The sequence below is a fragment of the Ornithorhynchus anatinus genome, chromosome 9 (genome assembly GCF_004115215.2).
Source record: "Ornithorhynchus anatinus isolate Pmale09 chromosome 9, mOrnAna1.pri.v4, whole genome shotgun sequence".
Lineage (NCBI taxonomy): Eukaryota > Metazoa > Chordata > Mammalia > Monotremata > Ornithorhynchidae > Ornithorhynchus > Ornithorhynchus anatinus.
Genome location: NC_041736.1, coordinates 34,415,635 through 34,435,305, shown reverse-complemented (window position 1 = coordinate 34,435,305; position 19,671 = coordinate 34,415,635). Strand labels below are relative to the sequence as shown.

At 43.6% G+C, this 19,671-nt stretch overlaps 1 protein-coding gene across 4 annotated transcripts in view; it reads left to right on the top strand.

Annotated features, from left to right (window-relative positions):
• Positions 1–19,671, top strand: part of ITSN2 (intersectin 2) — a 125,393-nt gene that overhangs the window by 92,773 nt on the left and 12,949 nt on the right. For 2 of the 4 annotated variants that reach the window (XM_029071732.2, XM_039913170.1), the window contains 3 exons: positions 12,641–12,762; positions 16,428–16,534; positions 19,455–19,638. In XM_029071732.2, coding sequence (XP_028927565.1) covers positions 12,641–12,762; positions 16,428–16,534; positions 19,455–19,638 — 413 coding nt within the window. Of the gene's footprint in view, positions 1–266; positions 823–4,021; positions 4,571–12,640; positions 12,763–16,427; positions 16,535–19,454; positions 19,639–19,671 lie in introns of those variants that run through there. The other 2 variants (XM_029071734.2, XM_029071735.2) reach the window with 2 other exon arrangements.

Below are 19,671 nucleotides of genomic sequence, written 5' to 3'. Positions count from 1 at the left end.
TTCAGCTGTGACAAGGAATTAAAAATCTAGAGAAGTTGAACATTTGGGGAGGGGGGTTGAACTTATATTCAGTTAATGACAAGGAATTAAAAATCTAGAGAAGTAGAACATTTGGGGAGGGGGGTTGACCGTTAGGTCATCGCTTTCTAATCTTTTAACGTAATTCTCTGTTGCATGTCGTTAGCAGTCATGTCTTCACACTTCCACTTAATTTGTGTTGTGTTCATTTTATCCTTCATTTTTTTTTATTTTTTTTTTTTTTTTAGGACGCAATGTTGTCTTCCAGTGTGAAAGCACCACAGAGACCCACTATCCAAGTTTGACTATAGCGTGGAGGCAGGGTGGGAAGCCCTGATCAAATATTTCCTACACAATTCATTTGCTTCGTTTGAATGTTAGATCCACTTGCAATTCTATTTTTGTGTTTATAATTTACAGTTGAAATTTATTTGTAAGACTTGAAAGGATAGTGGGTCTTTGTGTGGCTTTCACTGCTGTTCACTCTGGTATCCTCTAGTATTTTCCTTCTTTTCTTACTGGTGATCATAGGTCATTAGCATGCATATCGAGTTTTTCCTGACATGGTGGGAGTTCAGACACACAAAGACCCACTATTTGCACAGATTATCTTGGCAGTTTTTCTATGGGCTGTTGTGTTTTTATAATGTTGTTATTGCATCCAGCATTCTTGGCAAAATTCAAATGCTTTTTGCTTAAAATTGTGTTAAGGTGTGTGATCTAACCGTATTAACAGTAAGCTCCTTATTTGGCTTCAGATGTGCTTCCCCCTACCCCCAAATAAATACCGATTACTTTTCTATTCTCCAGACTCCAAACACATGTAGTTTAGTTTTAAGCAGAGGAACTTGAAAGGATTCCTCCTGGAAAATACTCGTGCATTCTGATGAGACAGTGTGGAGTAGGATAAGTTTCTTACAGTAGGGGTGTTAGGTTATAAAAGGAGTGGAGAAGTTTCTTTAATGAATATGTCTAAAGGGAGTGTTTCCAACCCTTTCATGTGTAAGCCAGCGGCAAAACCCTGGGGGTCATCTAAGGGGAAGATAAGCAACCTCTGATTAACTACTGAAATCAATATTGTGTTGCTTTTTGTACTGGTTCATTTACCCTTTCCAAACAATTTCTGGTTGGAACGGACGATTCCCATGATTGGCCTGGAAACACGATCCCTTCCCAAGTCATCACCATCAACATCAACACCATCAGTCATCAACACCATCAGTCATATCTATTGAGTGCTTACTTTGTGCAGAGCACTGTTCTGAGCGTTTGGGAGAGTACAGTGTAACATTAACAATAAATGGACACATTCCCTGCCCTCAGTGAGTTTACAGTCTAGGGGTGAGCTTACAGAGGTTGTGATCACCAGTGCCGTCTGAAGCACCTTTTTAAGGCCATCAGTCTTCATCAAAAAGTTGGAATCAGCAAGTAGTGACATGGCAGATGTACCCATCGGCATTCTCCATGGCAAACTAGTGGAGTGGTGGGACTGCCAGTCCAGGCCTTTTGGGAGTTAAAAATTTGGTTTTTCTCTACTGTTATTTCTGGATTGAATGTACTGTGTGGTTTGGGTTGTCTGGTCCATTGTTTTACTTGGACCGGTTTTCTAAACATGGGAGACAGCTTAGACCAGAGCCTGGCATATAGTAAGCACTTAAATATTATTAGTAGTAGTAATGATAATAATAAAAAAGCCTATATTAGATAAGGGAATGTGTGTTTATTGTTACACTGTACTCTCCCTAACGCTTAGCATAGGGCTGTGCACAGTAAGCGCTCAAATATGATTGAATGAATCAGAGGACAGCATCAGGCCTAAATGAAAAGAGCATAACATCAAATCGAGCCGCAAAATGTGGTCCTTCCCATCCCTAAATGTTTCTTGTACTAGGTTCTTACCCTAGTCAGTCGATCGTATTTATTGAGCGCTTACTGTGTGCAGAGCACTGTGCTAAGCGCTTGGAAGAGTACAATTCAACAATAAACAGACACATCCTCCGCCCACAGCAAGCCTACGGTCTAGAGCCCTAGGTTGCTCAGAGGAGGTTCAGCCTGACTCAGTCTGGAATAAGCCTCTCTTTCTTCTCCGCCACATGCCTCTTGCTCCACATGGTGTCCTGCAGATCTTCTGCTGTGTCTTGACTTTCTTTTCACTTTAACATCCCTCAGCAAAGAAAAAAGAAAAAGAAAGCTTGACCTTTCTTTCCCCTCATAAATACCTCCGGTTCTCCCTCCCACTTAGACTGGGAGGGAGCCCCATGTGGGATAGGGACTATGTCTGACCTGGTTATCTGGTATCTGCCCCAGTGCTTAGTACAGTGCTGGTCACGTAGTAAGCACTTAATAAATTCCACAATTATTGTTATTGTTGTTCATTTGCAAGGACGCGAAAACTTGGGTTGGGGCGTCAAGGAAGAAGCAGAGCATAAAATGGATGAGGTTTCAGCGGGGCCGGGCTGCCAGGTGAGAGCTCCCCCATCTAGCCTCTTATTGGGGGCGCAGAGAGGCCAGATCCCAATCGGGACTCAGACTTCCCTCAGAGCCGGATATGAGCGCCAAGTGACCTCAATCCTGCCCAAGAGAAAGAGGTTGGGAGCTGACCTTGAAGCCCGGGGAGGGGTGGAGAAGGGGGCTGTCTGAGGGAGGAGAGCATCCAATCCCTCAACCCCTTTGGGAGTTGTATCTGAGCCGCATATTTGGTACCACCTTTGGCCCCACGACTCACTTCCAGATGGGTTCAAGGGCTGGGATAGGATGCAGAGCCTGCCAGACTGGGAACAGATGGAATGGGTGGCTGCCATCTTTACTGTTTTGCTTCTCAAGGGCAGCGCCCCCTTCACCTCTGGTAGCTTTTAATTTAGAACCTATTTAATCCTTTACACCATCCTAGCCCCCCGACTCAATAATAATAACTGGGGTCTACGTTAAGCACTGACGATGTTTGCTGAGCGCTGGGGTAGATCACACACCGTCCCTGGTTCACTTGGGGCTCACATTCTAAGGGGGAGGGTGAACAGGCATTCCTCAGTTTACAGATGGGGAAACTGAAGCACAGGGAAGTTAGGTGACTTGCCCAAAGTCACACAGTGGGCGGGTGGTGGAGCCAGGCTTAAATCCCAGGTTTCCTGACTCCCATTCTCATTTCCTAAACACTCTCTGGCAAGCTTGTGGTGATGTCTCCAGGCACAGTGCCCCCTGAGTTTGGTGGGTTATAGTTTCCTTCGTTTCCTAGGTAGTTGCTAAATTGGGATCAGACACATGTTTGAAGTGTGTGAATTGGCATTGGCAGTCCATTCCCTGGGGAGGATCTCCAATCCCTGAAAGAATCCTCTAGAATATTTTAATCATTGAGTAAATATTCCTAAATCAGCAATACCAAAGACAGAATTTTAACCTCAGATGTCCTGACCCGGCCTTCCTAATTGATTCAGTCAGTCAATCAATTGGTGGTATTTGAGGGTTTACTGTAGGCTGAGCACTTGGTACAGTACAGTACAACAGAGTTGATGATGATAATAATAATAATGATATTTGTTAAGTGCCTACTATGTGCCAAGCACTGTTCTGAGTACAGGGGTAGGTACAAGTTCATCAGGTTGGATGGAGTCCCTCTCCCACGTGGGGCACACGGTCTTAATCCCCATTTTACAGAGGAGGTAACTGAGGCACAGAGAAGTGAAACATTGGTGGACACTGCCCCCAAGGAGCTTACACTCCAGAGGGTATTGAATGAACCTGAAGTAAAGCTTTGGTGTAGGTCAAGTTCAGCCTGGATCTAGCCACCGCCAAATGGGATCCTAAAATTTGGGGAGCAGAAGTGGCAGGAGGTCATGGTGCTTGGTGCTTCTCAGAGGCACAGCTGTGTCCGATAGCAACTGAGCGTGTCCAAGTGAGCTTCCTGAAGAGGTGTGATAGGGGAGGGTCTTGAAGTAGAACCCTGCTTTGGGCCCCTGTCAAACTCACGTTATAGAAAGTTATAGAAAACGCCTCTTCTCTTTTTCAGGCACAGACAGTCCAGGTCAGAAGCAGGAAAGGGGGTGAAAGCTTACACTGTTTTCTCTAATAAGGGATTTCTGAACACAAACCGCTTGCTTGCTCATCAACACCTCTTCAGAAACACTACTGTCTCTGGTTAGGACTTGTACTAGTCCCTTTAATAGAAAATACATTTAAAGAAAGATTGTCTGACCAAACAGTTCTGAGCTTATTTTAACAAAGGAATTTCAGTGGTCACAATATTGAACTCTTTGGAAGTCTAACAATGATGTTTATGCCCAGTGAAATGTTTACAGTGAACTATACAGTTTAAGATATATGAACACTGAAGTTCAGTCAGGAAAAGTATTAATACAATCATGATATTTAATAGTTTATCCCAAAGTTCTTTGAGTGAAATGTGCATTATGTATGTCAAGAAACTTGTCTTAAAGAGAAACCGTCTTTCTGTGAAATGTTTTTGTTGGTGCCTAAAAATGATGAATTTTAATCCAATTTTATTTTGCTTAAATGAAGATTTTGCTACAGTTGGGAATAAATGGACATTAAGAATGTATAATTACGTGTTCAGATGTCAATTGGAACTCATATATTTTTCTATGTATGACATGGCTAGATTTTTACATAGTGAAACCTCTGTTCATCTGTCATGCTTCTCATTATCAGAGGACTCTACAGATTCAGGTAGAGAAGTAAGAGTACGCTCATTTTCCGCAAAGAAAAATTTTCTTGCTCTGAACTATATGTGTATCCAAGGCAGGAATTTGTAGGCTCTTAGATTCTCCTTTGGAGAAGACCGAACCTTCCTTTCGTAATGGGGGCAAATCACCCGGTCTTTCCTTTCTGCCTTTGAATCCTTTGTTTCAGAATTACAGGAGTTTCAGGAGTACAAATCAGAGGCCAAGCCAATCCAGATTGCATTTGGGTGTCCTAGCAGTTGAAAATAAAAGATGGAGTTTGAGGAGCTGTTGTTTAGCCACAACTCCACCTTCAAAGGTTTTCTTTATGAATGACAGTTCTGCCCCATCTGATGTTTATGAATAAATTATTTTTAAATTTGCAACAGAAACATTTTTCCGTGTGTACACAGATACATGTGGAACATTAAGCAAGAAATATGAACTAGAAAGCAGAATTAGCAATTCATACACAACCAAAAAGTCTGGATTAAGGAAACTATGGATTAAGAATCCAAAATCCAGTGCGCTTAGTTCTGAATGTTCAAAAGATGTCAGGAACTAAGTTCGCGATTCGTTTGGAAATATCAGGGAGATTTACGCCTCACACTGTTGCACTAAAGGGAATGGACGGATGAGAGCTTTATCAGGCTCGTGTGGCCATTCTTGAATCTTTGCACTGAATTTAGATGTCCTGCCATTTTTTATATAGCGTAGCCAAGGCGGGCAAAACCCGAGCTGCCAGATCCTTGCCGCTAGTATGTTTGGTCCACAGAGAATCCCGTCTGATTCCCAGTCAACCGTAGGTGTGGTGGTGGTCAGCCTCCTTCCCCGTGGGCCTGGGAGCGGTGGGAGGGAGGTTAGGGTTTCCGAGTCAGTTGTTAGCAGGCTCTGTGCTAAGAGGACCTGCCACGGCCAAAAATACAGCGGCTTCTGCCTTTCAAATCCAGCTCCCCCTACCCCACAACCCTCGACCCTCTCCTTGTTGAATGGTATTTGCTAAACGCTTACTGTGTGCCAGGCACTGTACTAAGCACTGGAGTAGATAGAAGTTCACAGTCTTAATCCCCATTTTACAGATGAGGTCACTGAGGTCCAAAGAAGCGACTGATTTGCCCAAGGTCACCCAGCAGCCAAGTGGCACAGCCGGGATTGAACCCCAGGTCCTTCTGACTCCCAGGCCTGTGTTCTGTCTCCCTTTCCTCTCACCCCTGCTGGATCTGTGAGTTGCCCTTCACACACTTCACTCTAGAAAGTGTCTCTCCAGCCCAAATAATCGCCCACCCTCTTACAAGGTGGAATAGTACCTGTATACAGACAGCATGCGATACGTGACATTCAGACATGTAGCCAGCCTCTGAATTCTCCATTTTGCTCATTTATGAGAAACAGCTCTGAGTCTTTTTTCTGAAAGGCAATCCCTCTCTTTAAAGGAGAGAGGGTATTGGTATGTGGGGCTTCAGAGAGGAAATTAAATTCAGATGGAAAATCATGTAGTGATCTTCTAAGATGGGGAAACGGTAAAAGAGATATTCGTGGAAAGATGAGGTACAAACAGAGAACTGAAAAGGTACATGTTGCTTGAACTTTTGGTGTCTGGAATACTAATTATTTGTCCCAAACTACTTTTTCTGTTCTGAAATTTCCAATTCATCCAGTCCATATTACGGATGTTGTAATAATTGATGTCAAAGCTGAAATAATTTAAAATTCTGGTCCCTTTTTTAAACTGTATTTTGATGGTTTTACATGAGACAAGTGGACGTGGAGAAATCTGCTCCAGCTCAAAGCTATGTTTGCCAATTGATCTGAGTGAATTTTTACAAAGCTATAAACTTTTGAAAATAGGAGTCTAAAATGGAAAAGCTGAGTGAGACTCTTTCCCATAGTGGCACTAATGGATGCTGCTCTATTGCTGCTTTAATGTAATAAATTATTAAATTGTTGCAAAGTGCTTTTTATTGCCTTAAAAGATTATTTTGTCTTGAAAGCTATTACTATTAAAGGTTTTGAGATTGTGAAATGCTGGGCACGCTTGGCATGAGGTAATCTGTTTCAAATCCATTTTTACAAAAGTGTAATATAACTATGCAAGTATGTTTATTAAAGGGACACATAAAGCCATATTATTTGTATGAGTGCTTCTTTTAGAGCAGCTGGCAAACTTTACTATTCACTGACTTAAATTAGTAATTGAGTGGCTGGGAACAGTCTTGATTCCCTGGATTTTAGCTTTTAACCTCATTCTCTTTTCTCTCTCGCTCCCCCGCCTTTTTTCTCCCCATTGGCCTTTTCCTCTCCCTCTCCCTGCAAGTCTGTCCTGTTCTCCCACAGAGATCTCCTTTCTTTTGTCCCCCTCCAATATTTTAAAGTTGTCATGCCCCATTTGTTTTCCATACCCCAGCTATCTTCTCATGGTGCAGAAATCAAAACCCTTAATAATGCCCTCTCTTTTGAAATCCTCTGTCCCTCCACCAATCTCATACAACTAACCCATAACCCTGGATCACTCTAGAATCTGCTTCCCCCACTCTGGTGCTCGAGTTGTGGAGAGTTGTTGGCAGAAATCCAAGCACATGGCTAACTTCATATATCTCAAATTCATCCTTTCAGACTTTTATTTCTGCCCACTCCTCTGCCCGACAGCAATATTTCTCCATCCATATGGTCTCCTACACCCACTGCCCACGCCGGCTGTTGAATTGTACATTCCAAGTGCTTAGTACAGTGCAGAACACATAGCAAGCGCTCAGTAAATACGATTGAATGAATGAAAGATATTTAACTCCCTCAATCAATGGTATTAAGTGTTTACTGTGCGCAGAGTACTGTACTAAGCACTTGGGAGAGTACAGTACAACCAAGTTGGTAAACATATTTCCTGCCCAGAAAAAGCTAACACTCTAGCGGGGAAGAAGCACATTAATACCAATAAATATTTTATGGAAATATCCCTAAGTGCTGTGGGGTTGAGGGTGGGGTGAACACCCAGTGCCCAAAGGCATTTTGCTTTCTGTCCTTTATGCACTGGACAACTGCACGTGTATTTAAGTGAGTGACAGAAGGGCCAGAGCAGACACAGTACACCATTTGATTCCCAACACCCCGAGTCATATCATGAGAAGCAGCGTGGCTTAGTGGGTAAAGCATGGGCCTGGGAGTCAAAGGGACCCGTGTTCTAATCCTGACTCCGCCACATTGTCTCCAAAACTCCTGTCCCTCTGGCCCCTGCATCTTTTTCCCGTGATAACCAGAGCACTACTTTACTGACAGAATTGAAACAATCAGGCATGATCTCCCTAAAATCTCCCCTGTTCCTTCCCAGTCCCTCCCTCCTCCTGCCCCCTTTCGACTCTCCCATCTTTCTCAGCAGTATCTCAAGAGATCTCTCACTTCCTCTCAAATTGTACTCCCCCAACCTGCGTCTCTGACCCCGTCCCTTCATATCTTATTAAAACATTTGCCTCCTCCTTGACTGCCATCTTCACCCATTGACTTTCCTAAGACTTCTTCTCCACTGCTTTTCAACATGCTCACATATCCCCTATCCTAAAAAAATACTCCCTTTACCCCGCAGCTCCCTCTAATCAATCGATATTGTGTGCAGAGCACTGTTCTGAATGCTTGGGGAAGTTCGTTATAACCACCCAAACTCCTTGAGAACCAAACTCCAAACACTCACTTCATTCTCTCTCTTCCAATTCTCTCCTTGATCCCCTCCAATCTGGTTTCCAACCCCTTCACTCCACAAAAACTGCCCTCTCTAAGGTCACCAATGACCTCCTCAACCTCTCAGCTGCCTTCGGCAATGTGGAGCGTCCCCTTCTCCTTGAGATGGCTTCACTGACACTGTCCTCTCCTGGTTCTCCTCCTTTCTCTCTGACTGCTCCTTCTCTGTTTCTTTTGCTTGCTTCTCCTCTGCCCCCCACCCTCTGACACCGGGGGTCCCTCAAGGCTCAATTCTGGGACCCCTTCTATTCTCCATCTACACCCACTCCTTTGGAGAACTCTTTCACTCCCATGGCTTCAACTACCATCTTTACGCAGATGATACCCAAATTTACCCCTCCAGCCCTGACCATCTCTTTCCCTGCAGTCTTACATTAACTCCTGCGTTGGGGACATCTCTTCCTGGTAGACCCACCAACACGACAAACTAAACATGTCCAAAACAGAACTCCTTATTTCCCATGCAAATCCTGTCCTCCCTGTCCTTCCCATCACTGTAGACAACACCACTGTCAAGCCCAGAACCTTGGCATTATTGTCACCTCATCTCTCTCATTCAACCCACCTAGTCAATCTGTCACCCAATCCTGTCGGTTCTGTCTTCACAGCACTGCTAAAATCTGCCCTCTCCTCTCCATCCAAACTGCTACTATGTTGATCCATAATCCCCCCCGACTACTGCATCTGCCTCCTTGCTGAACTCCCTGCCTCCTGTCTCTCCCTACTCCGATGCATACCTCACTCTGCTGCCAGGGTCATTTTTCTAAAAAAAATAGTTCAGTGCACACCTCCCCACTCCTCAAGAAACTCCAGTGGTTGCACACCCACCTCTGTATCAAACAGAAACTTTTTACTCTGGGCTTTAAAGCACTCAATCAGCTCACCCCCTCCTACCTTACCTCACTGATCTACTCCCGCTCAACTCATGCATTTCGCTCCTCTAGCACCAGCTTGATCACTGGGCCTCAATCTCATCTTCCTCGCTGCCTAACACTTTTCCCACGTCCTGCCTCGGCCTGGAACTCCCTCCCCTTACATATAGAACACCACTCTCCCTGTCTTCAAAACCTTATTAAAGGTCACACTTCCTCCAAGAGGCCCTCCCCGATTAAGCCCTCATTCCCCCGACTCCCTCCTTCTGCACTGCCTATGCATTTGGAGCTGTACCCTTTGGGCACTTGATATCCAACCCCACCTTCAGCCCCATGGCTCTTAGCCACATAATCTGCAATTCATTTATATTAATATCTGTCTCACTCTAGACTGTAAGGTTCTTGTGGGCAGGGAACCTGTCTACTAATTCTGTTGGTAGACAATATTGTACAGTATTTTATTATACAATGTCGTACACTACGATACAATATTGCTGTGTTGTACTCTCCCTGGCTCTTAGTTCAGTGCTCAATAAATAAGTACTCAATAAATTGAGTGAATGAACAAATGATCACCACCAACTTTAGAAGCAGCGTGGCCCAGTGGACAGAGGATGAGCGTGGGGGTCAAAAGGATCTGGGTTAATCCCCGTGGGGACTGAGACAGAGAACCCCATGAGGGACAGGAACTGTGTCCAACCTGATTTGCTTGTACCCAGCCCAGAGCTTAGTACAGTGCCTGGCACATAGTAAGTGCTTAACAAATGCCATCATCATTATTATTATTGCTGTGCCCACTTTCCTGTCTTGATATCAGTCAATTCATCAATTGTATTTATTGAGCACTTATTGTTTGCAGAGCAAGCTCTTTGTGGGCAGGGAATGTGTCTGTTCATTGTTATACTGTCCTGTCCCAAGAGCTTAGTACAATGCCGTGCACACAGTAAGTGCTCGGTAAGTGTGACTGAATGAATATTTAAGCCCTTGGGAGAGTACAAGACAACAGAGTTGGTAGACACATTCCCTGCCCTCAACAAGCTCACAGTCTAGAGGGGGAGACAGACATTAATATAAATAAATTACAGATATGTACTTAAGTACTGTGGGGCTGAGAGAGAGGTGAATAAAGGGAGCAAATCTAGGAATAAAAGCAATGCAGAAGGGAGTGGGGGAAGAGGAAGGAGATGTTAGGGCAGGAGGAGATGTGCCTCCAGTAAGGCTTTGAAGGTGGAAGAGAGTGATTTCCTATCGGACACGAAGAGGGTGGGCGTTCCAGGCCAGAAGCAGGACATTAAGTGGAACAATGACTGTTAATAATTTGTATCAATGAATAAGAATTTCAGAGGCTCTCCACTTTTCAAATTGGATCGGGGATGAGGGCTCGGGGGGGTGGGTCCACTTCTTCTGCTTGTTCCCAGGTTCACTGGAGCAAAGGGGTCAGATCTGGGGTTCTCAAGTCAGAACCTGGTCTGCTTTCTTTCACCCAGTGGGAGCTTGAAAAAAGACTCATTAACAGATCCTGTTTGTTTTGATATGTGAGTAAAGCAAGCCATTTTTAATGGGAAGAAACTATTATTACGGAAATTTGTTACACGCCTACTATGTGTCAAGCACTGTTCCGAGCTCTGGAGTAGATGCAAGATAATCAGTTGGGACACAGTCACAGGGGACTCATGTCTAAGAAGAAGAAAAAAAACACATTTTTACAGATGAAGAAACTGAGGCACGGAGAAGATAACTGACTTGCCCAAGGCCACCCAGCAGGAAACTGGCAGAAGAGAAATTAGAACTCAGGTTTTCTGAGTCCCAAATCTGTGTTCTTTCTACTAGGCCATGCTGCTCCTCAAAATGAGTTATCAATCTTTCCTGAGTGAATTAAAGGAGGCAGAAAACTGTATTTGTGATCATGTGAGTTAGTTCTCCGTAGAGATAGTGAAATTGCATTTTAATAGTATTTCCATTTTCAATTTAATTGGATAACTTTACCCCTCATTAATTAATTAACAGGAAAGAATTATAATTTGTCACATAATTGCTTCAAGTTGTTTATCATCAAGTTTTTTGTACTTCAGCATTTCAACATCGGTACCCTGATGAATTCTGCAGATGAGTACAGCTCCCTCCCTGATATCTCACAGTTTTCAGCCGATTGATTTCCCACCCAAACCCAACATGGCTTGTACTTTGTGCAAGATTCAGGATGTCGTGATTTAGAAAGAGTAACGGTTCTGATGTTTGGTATGTTGCAGAAGCAGCATGGCGTAGTGGATAGAGCACAGGTCTGGGAGTCAGAAGGTCATGGGTTCCAATCCCAGCGCCATCACTTGTCTGCTTTGTGACCTTGGGCAAATCACTTCATTTCCCTGGGCCTCAGTTACCTCATCTGTAAAATGGGAATTGAGACTGAGCCCCTGAGTGTGACAGGGACTGTGTCCAACCTGATTAGCTTGAATCCACCGCAGCGCTTAGTACAGTGCCTGGCACATGGTAAGCGCTTAACAAAGACCATTATTATTATTATTGAAATTCTAGGTATAAGCAACTTCCAGTTGCTATCCATAACACAGTAGTGGGTGGTTTCGCCAAAAAAGATGCTTATTAGGATCAAAACCTTTCCACTCTTACAACCACTCAAGAATGCAAATGAAGATGTGAATGTGTGAAAATAATGAAACTGCTACTGTTTTTCAGAACCAAAATTAATTAAACTGAAGAATTATAGTTCTGTGAAGTGGACTGGGTTCAAAAGAAATGAATGTGAAATGTGGAAAAATTGGATATTGGGGGAGGATTTGCAGATGGAAATTCCTCTACTGAAATGTTATCATTTCAAAGAGGAAGTAACAATATCCGAATACCATTATGAATGCAACTGTGGAAAAACGTGAAGTGTCCTTGCCCAGGCCTGATCTAGCGTAGAGACAACATGCATATGATTTGTGTGATTTGTTTGCTAAAATGGAAGCATTTGCTAACGAAAAGAAAAAAGAAGGGCTCTGACATTTCAGAGAGATTTTGTTATTTCCCGTTCAGTGAAAGGTGTGTAGTGCCTGAGTCCCTGGGTGCATTGTGTCTTCTACCTCTAGTGTACTTTGCAGGTGCGTACTGTACTGCAGAGCACTGTACTGGGCACTCAATAAATACTATTGATTGAGCTCTTTTGAGTGAATCGTGTCTTCTTTTTTGTCACCAGAGAATCGTTCAGTTTGTTAGATCATTTTTAGAAAACTCGAAAGTCCCGTATTACATCTGTTATGAAAATTATGGTTTTCTGAACTACGTGGCCCTTTATCTGAAAAGGAACGGAAACATACTGAATTTTTCCATTTTATTTGTATACTTCTATAGGGTGTGCTGATCTCCAGACCCTCAATACTATGCAGCCAGTTGAGAGGAAGAGACAGGGTTATATTCATGAGCTGATTCAAACTGAGGAGAAATACATGGATGACCTTCAGCTAGTAATAGAGGTGAGAATGGGGAAAGATCTCTTATTTGTGATTGGAAGAAAAAATACCTCATCTCCCTATGTCATTACCTGAGCTTTATGCTATTGCTACAGTTTCCTTGTTTCTGAAACTTGGGGTTTTCAGATGACAGAACCAGTGGTGTTGCAGTATTGTAGAAGGGTGAGTACTTTGGGGAGTTCCTTGTATGCTGAGGGCACAATTGTCGACTTAACAATAATGCTAATATAAATTATTATTATTATAGTATTTGCTACCATGCACTATACTAAATGCTGGGATGGCTACAAGTAAATCGGACTGGACACAGTCCCTGTCCTACGAGGGGCTCATAATATCAAACCCCATTTTACAGATTGAGGTGACTGAGGCATGGAGAAATGAAGTGACTTACCCAAACTCATTCTTGTGAGCATAAGGAGTGACCAGGAGGCAGGGGTTTTAGGTGGGATGGGGCCTGAGAAGGAAGACTGTAAGCTTCTCCATTAGATTGTGAACTCCTGTGGACAGAGATCATGTCTAACAGCTCTATTGTCCTGTCCTAGGCGCTTAGTAGGGTACCGTGCACAGAGTAAGTGCTCAGTAAAATACCACTGTTCAATTGACTCCGTTGCCCCTATGCTTGAGAGTCTTTTTTTTCCATCAAAAATCTGTCATGGTAGTAGTAATAGTTTTTATTAGGTGCTAACCGTGTGCAGAGCACTATACAAGTGATGAGAAAGAGCATAGATTTGGGAATTAGACTCAGACCCGGCCCCTTGCAGAGTTTACAATCCATGTGTTCCTCAGCATTTCCAGTTATCTTTGACATCATGGTTGGTATCTGTATTTTCCTTCAGAATTCTTTTAGGCCACCTAACTAGTTGAACGTTATTTCACTGTGTCTGTGAAATAACACCTGGTTTCTAGGGGCTTGAGAAATTCAAAATGACAGAATGTCCCATTCCCTGCCTTCAAGGAATTTATACCCTAACAGGGGCTTAGCGTGAAAAACAGCATGGCCTAATGGATAGTGCACGGGCCTGTGGGAGACAGAAGGATCTGGGTTCTAATCTTGGGCAAGTCACTTCACTTTTTTGTGCCCCAGTGTCCTCATCTGTAAAATGGGGGTTAAGATTGTGAGTCCTAAGAGGGACAGGGACTGTACAAACTCATTAGCTTGGATCTACCTCAGGGTTTAGTACAGTGCCTGGCACTTAACAAATATCATAAAAAAAATTTAAAAAAAGCAGAATAATATTTACAACTAAGGCATCAAGATGATCTGACCAAGGCTGTAAACAGAACTGGTAAGACATTATGGAAGGAGACGTTTACTTGCAGCAAGAAATGAAAACCCTTTTCTCCTCTTTTGGGGAAAATCAGAACCATTTTCAAGCTTTCAAAATATTTAGTCAGCCTTTTTAGGTTTTTTCATTGTGTTTCTTCTCTGCACCACTCTGCCAAGGCAGGGATTGGAAATACAAGTACTGGAAAATGCTTTAACGGGATACCTCTGGCCTAGACAAAACCAGGAAGTTGGGGAAATCTGGCAAGAGTTTCTTGATTTTGAAAGTTGATTCCTCAGCTTTAGTTTCAGATTGATATCCAGATGTTGAAATTGATCCTTGAGCCTTTATGACACTTTTCCTGTTGCTAGCATGAAGAGGGTTGTTGATTACTTTACCATGCTCTCCTAATGCCTCCTGACCTGTTTTTGCTTCTGGCCCTTCAACTTTCTAGGCCAAGATGGCCTTATTTCAGGATGTTGAATTGCCATTTGCTATCCTTAGCAAATTTCAGATTGTCCGTCAAACCAAACGTAGTTTCTCTTGAACTGATCTCTCTCCAGAACTGAACATTTCAGCATATGATGCTCTTATTCTTTCACAGTATCTCATCTAGGAGTATTTCAGTTGTCCACATATTAAATGGTGAAAGAACCGTTTAAGTCATCAGCATGGGAGTTTATAAAGAAAGGGACATGAAAGTTAAACCCAGAGGGGTAAAAAGAAAAAAAAATGAGTATGTAGGCTGGCATCTTAAAATAGTGTTTTTGTAATGGTATTTATTAAGCACTTACTCTGCATCAACACTTTTCTAAGTGCTGGGCAGCTACAAGGTAATCAGGCCTAAATACAGTCCCTGTCCCACATGGGCCTCCCAGCCCAAGTAGGAGTGAGATCAGGTGTTGACTCCCCATCTTGCAGCTGAAGAGACTGAGACACTGAGAAGTGAAGTGACTTGCCCAAGGATACAGAGCAGGTAAGTGATGGAGCCAGGATTAGAAGGTCCTCTGGCTCCCAGGCCCAGACTTTATCCATTAGACCATGCTGTTTCCTTTTGTTTGTTTAGAGATCTTTACTGTTTCCTTAGTTTTAAATGTCATACTGGAATGACTACAAATATTTACTAACACCTCTTGAAATCTACCCCTTCCCACCTACGCCTCCAACCCAATTCCTTCGCACCTTATTAAAATACTTACCCTCTCCCTTCTTCCCTGCCTGCTGTCTCTTCAACCACTCATTCTCCCATGGCTCCTTCCCCACACTTTCAAACATGCCTATGTATCCCTTATCCTAAAAACCCCCTCCCTTGACCCCATAATACCCTCACCCCATCTCCTTCTTCCCCTTCCCCTCCAGATTCTCTGAGTGAGTTGTCTACACCCGCTGCCTCCACTTCCTCTCCTCCAGTTCTCTTCATGACCCCCTGCATTCTGGTTTCCTCCTCCTTCACTCCACAATAACTCCCTCTCTGAAGTCACCGATGACCTCCTTCTTACAGATCAAATGGCTTTGGCTTCATCCTAATACCCCTCAACCTTTCAGTTGCCTTCAACACTGTGGACCACCCCATTCTCCTGGAAACATTATCTAACCGTAACTTCACCGAGGATGCCCTCTCCTGGTTCCCCTTCTGTCTCTCGGGCTCCTCCTTCTCTGTATCTTTTCCCAGCTCCTCCTCTGCCTCCCTTCCTTTCTCTTCTCTCTCTACTCCTGTTCCCATGGAAACTAATTCACTCCCATAGCTTTGACTCCCATCTCACGCAGATGATTCCCAAATCCGCCTCTACAGCTAGACCTCTCATAGTCTTTGCTGTCTTGCATCTCCTTCTGCCTATAGGACATCTCTTCTTGGATGTCCTGCCGACACCTCTAACTTAACTTGAACAAAACAAAACTCTTCATCTTCCCACCCAAGCCCTGTCCTCCCACCGACTTCCCTATCACTGTAGACAACATTACCAACTTCCCCATCTCGCAAGCCTCCAACCTTGGCATTATCTTTGACTCTTCTTTCTCATTCAGTCCACATATTCAATCTGTCACCAAATCCTGTTGGTGCTTCCTTCATAACATCAATAGAATTGATAGAATCATCTCCTTCCTCTCTATCTCAGCTTTTCCTATGCTGGTCCAAGCTCTTTTAATATCCTTCTTGACTACTGCATCAGTCTCTCCCAACCCCAGTCTATACGTCACTCTGCTGCCTGGATCATTTTTTTTTTTTAATTTGCTCTCCCCGTCTGGACTGTAAGCTCCTTGAGGTCAAGTTTGTCTATCAACTCTGTAATATAGTGCTCTCCCGTGTACTTAGTTCAGCGCTCCGCCCACATTAGGTGCTCAAAATATGCCACTGATTGATTGGTTGATTAATATTTGACAAACTGTATTTGTCTCCAGGTTTTCCAGAAACCAATGGCTGAGTCAGGTTCTCTTACTGAAGGAGAAATGGCACTCATCTTTGTGAACTGGAAAGAGCTCATTATGTCAAACACAAAGTTGCTCAAGTGAGTAATAAGTACCCAGTATTTAATTTCCCCTTCAGAATCTGGTCATTTTGGTTAGGCAGAGGAGGGTCAGGGAATGGGGCAAAGAGGACAGGGAGAGAAGACAAAGGGATAAGGGGAAAGGGGGATCATGGGAGAAATGGGAAAAAGAGGAAAGAGGAGGAAAGAAACTAGAACCTCCTACACTTCATACTTTTGGGGAGATAAAAATCTCATCTGCTCACCTCTGACCTCTTGTCCGCATGCTCCCTCTTGCCAGGAATTCCCTCCTCCTTCATATTCAACAGACCACCACTCTCCTCATCTTCAAAACCTTACAAAAATGATAGCTCTTTCAGGAGACCTTCCTCAACTAAGCCATCATTTCCCCAATTTGCCCTCCCTTCTGTATCACATCTGAAAAAACAGAAGGGGTGGCAAGGCAGACCCTCAAATTTTGGTACTGTCCTGCTGAAATCAAAATCATCCCCCTCTAGACTGTAAGCTTGTTGTGGGTAGGGAATGTGCTTGTTTATTGTTGTATTGTACTCCCCCAAGTGCTTAGCACACAGAAAGAGCTCAATAAATACAATCAAATGAATAAATCTGATCATCATTCTCTAAAATGAAAGATTCTGGGTTTTGTTTCGTTATTATTAACCATAATAGTAATAGTACTGATAATGATCATGGCATTTGTTAAGCCCTGGGGTAGATATAAGATAATCAGATCACTGTCTCAGTCCTACATGGGCTCATAATGTAAGCTTACCCTCATTTTACAGTTGAGGAAACTGAGGCCCAAAGAAGTAAGTGATTTACCCAAGGCCCTACAGCAGGCCAGAGGCAGAGCTGGGATTAGAACCCAAGTCTTCTGACTCCCCAGTCCCATGTTTTTTCTTCTAAGCCATGCTTTCTGTTTATTGAAAGGAACTTCAATCTCATTTCCCATTTCTTAATCTTCTATTTTTGATAAATAAAACACCCAGAAGCTACAAAATGTTAGTGTTACTTGTTTAAAAAATAATGAGTCTGGTCAGAGACAAATTGGTTTTGCATTTGGTTCTGAAAAGATTGATTTGGAAAAATACAGTGTGCTATATAAGGCAGGCACTAGGTCAAAAACGAATGAATCATTTCTTAATAATGGCAACAGTCTGACTGAAGCAAATAATAATACTACTAATTGTGGTATTTGTTAAATGCTTTCTATCTGTCAAACACTGTTCTAAACACTGGGGGGTAGAGAGACAAGATAATCAGGTTGGCCAGCTCACAGTCTTGACTTGAAGTTCCAGGTCTGCAGAGAAACCCGTACTGCCGCGTGGCTCAGTGGAAAGAGCCTGGGCTTGGGAGTCAGAGGTCGTGGGTTTGAATCCCAGCTCTGCCACTTGGCAGCTGTGTGACTGTGGGCAAGTCACTTAACTTCTCTGGGCCTCAGTTCCCTCATCTGTAAAATGGGGATGAAGACTGTGAGCCTCACGTGGGACAACCTGATTTCACCATATCTACCCCAGCACTTAGAACAGTGCTCTGCACATAGTAAGCACTTAACAAATACCAACATCATCATCATTAAATGCGTAACCAGTTGGCTAACAATTTTACAAGTGCCTTCGTTTAATTTTTAGGTGGCAAACAATGAAAAGTTGCCAAAATGTGGTTTCATTCATTCATGCCAGAATTTAGTTTCATCGAAAATTCCCTGCTCACTTTCTGCAGCAGTTGCTATATGTGTTCTGTCCTAGTCTATCCTTCCTCCTTAGTGGCCGTGGGCATCTGCTTAAAATGAGAATTTATGTTGTAAAACCTGATCCGTAACATAGTCCCCTAAGTCACTGCACTCTCCCTTCAGGCACGGTACAAAACATTGCCTTAGGAGTGGAGCAGTTCAGGTGAGCACCTTCCTCTCAGCCCCGTCAGCTTTCCGAGACGTATAGAGAGTGGGTGAAGGGAGATGGCAACCTCTCCTGCTGGCACCGTGTCCTGGTGGCACCATCTCTCTTCACCCGACTCTTCCTTCTCTCTTCCATCCCCACACACCTCAGCCACCGAGATCCCCGGCCCAGCACCTCTCGCTTTTCCCGGGCAGCGCTCTGCAGAAATTGCCTTGGCACTCAGTAAGCGCTTAACAGATACCACATTATTACTGTCAACCGCAGGGTGAGGCGATTTGGGATGAATGATTATTATCGGTGTGGAATTTGGTAAATATTTGGTGTACATAAGTAATAAGGTAGATAGAAGCTAGTCACATCAGGCATCAACCCAATCCCAAAGTGGGCTCATAATCTTAGAGGGAGGGAGAGTGTCATTCTCAGAAACAATGCTCAAAAGAATCCTCAGACGAAGGCAATATCTTGTATAGCCAAGAATTCTAAAATGAAAACCGAGGCACATTTTCATGAAACTTTCTGGTGGCATAAAAATGTTTACTGTCAATCTGTTTCTGAGAATTTCATGCTTTCGCTACATGGGAGCAAGGAGGGGGATAGATTGCTTTTGACTCTAGGTAGGCCGATAGAAGCCACACCAGAAACTCCCTTTTTTTTAAAAAAAATAGCACTCATTAAGTGCTTACTATATGCCAGGCACTGTTCTAAGCGCAGGGGTAGATACAAGGTAATCAGGTTGGACACAGTCCATGTCCCACATGGGGCTCACAGTCTCAATCCCCGTTTTATAAATGAGGTAACTGAGAAACAGAGAAGTGATGGATGTGACTTGCCCAAGGTCACACAGCAGGCAAACGGGGAAAGCCAGGATTAGAACCCAGGTCCTTCTGACTCCTGGGCCATGATCTTTCCACTAGGCCATGCCGCTTTTTGAGGAACACACGCTGGAGGATTGCTACCCAAGTCAAGGTTCTGTGGGTTCATGGAGAAATCCAGGCAGAGAAATAAGAAACATCGGGTTTTTTGGGTTGTTTTTTTTTCCCTAGAGCTTTGCGCGTGCGGAAGAAAACCGGGGGAGAGAAAATGCCCGTGCAGATGATTGGGGACATCCTGGCTGCAGAGCTGTCTCACATGCAGGCCTACATCAGATTCTGCAGCTGTCAGCTCAGTGGAGCAACCTTGCTGCAACAGAAAACTGACGAAGAAGCAGAGTTCAAAGAATTCTTAAAGGTCTGTGCCCCGGGCGCCATCTCCTTGGAGCAT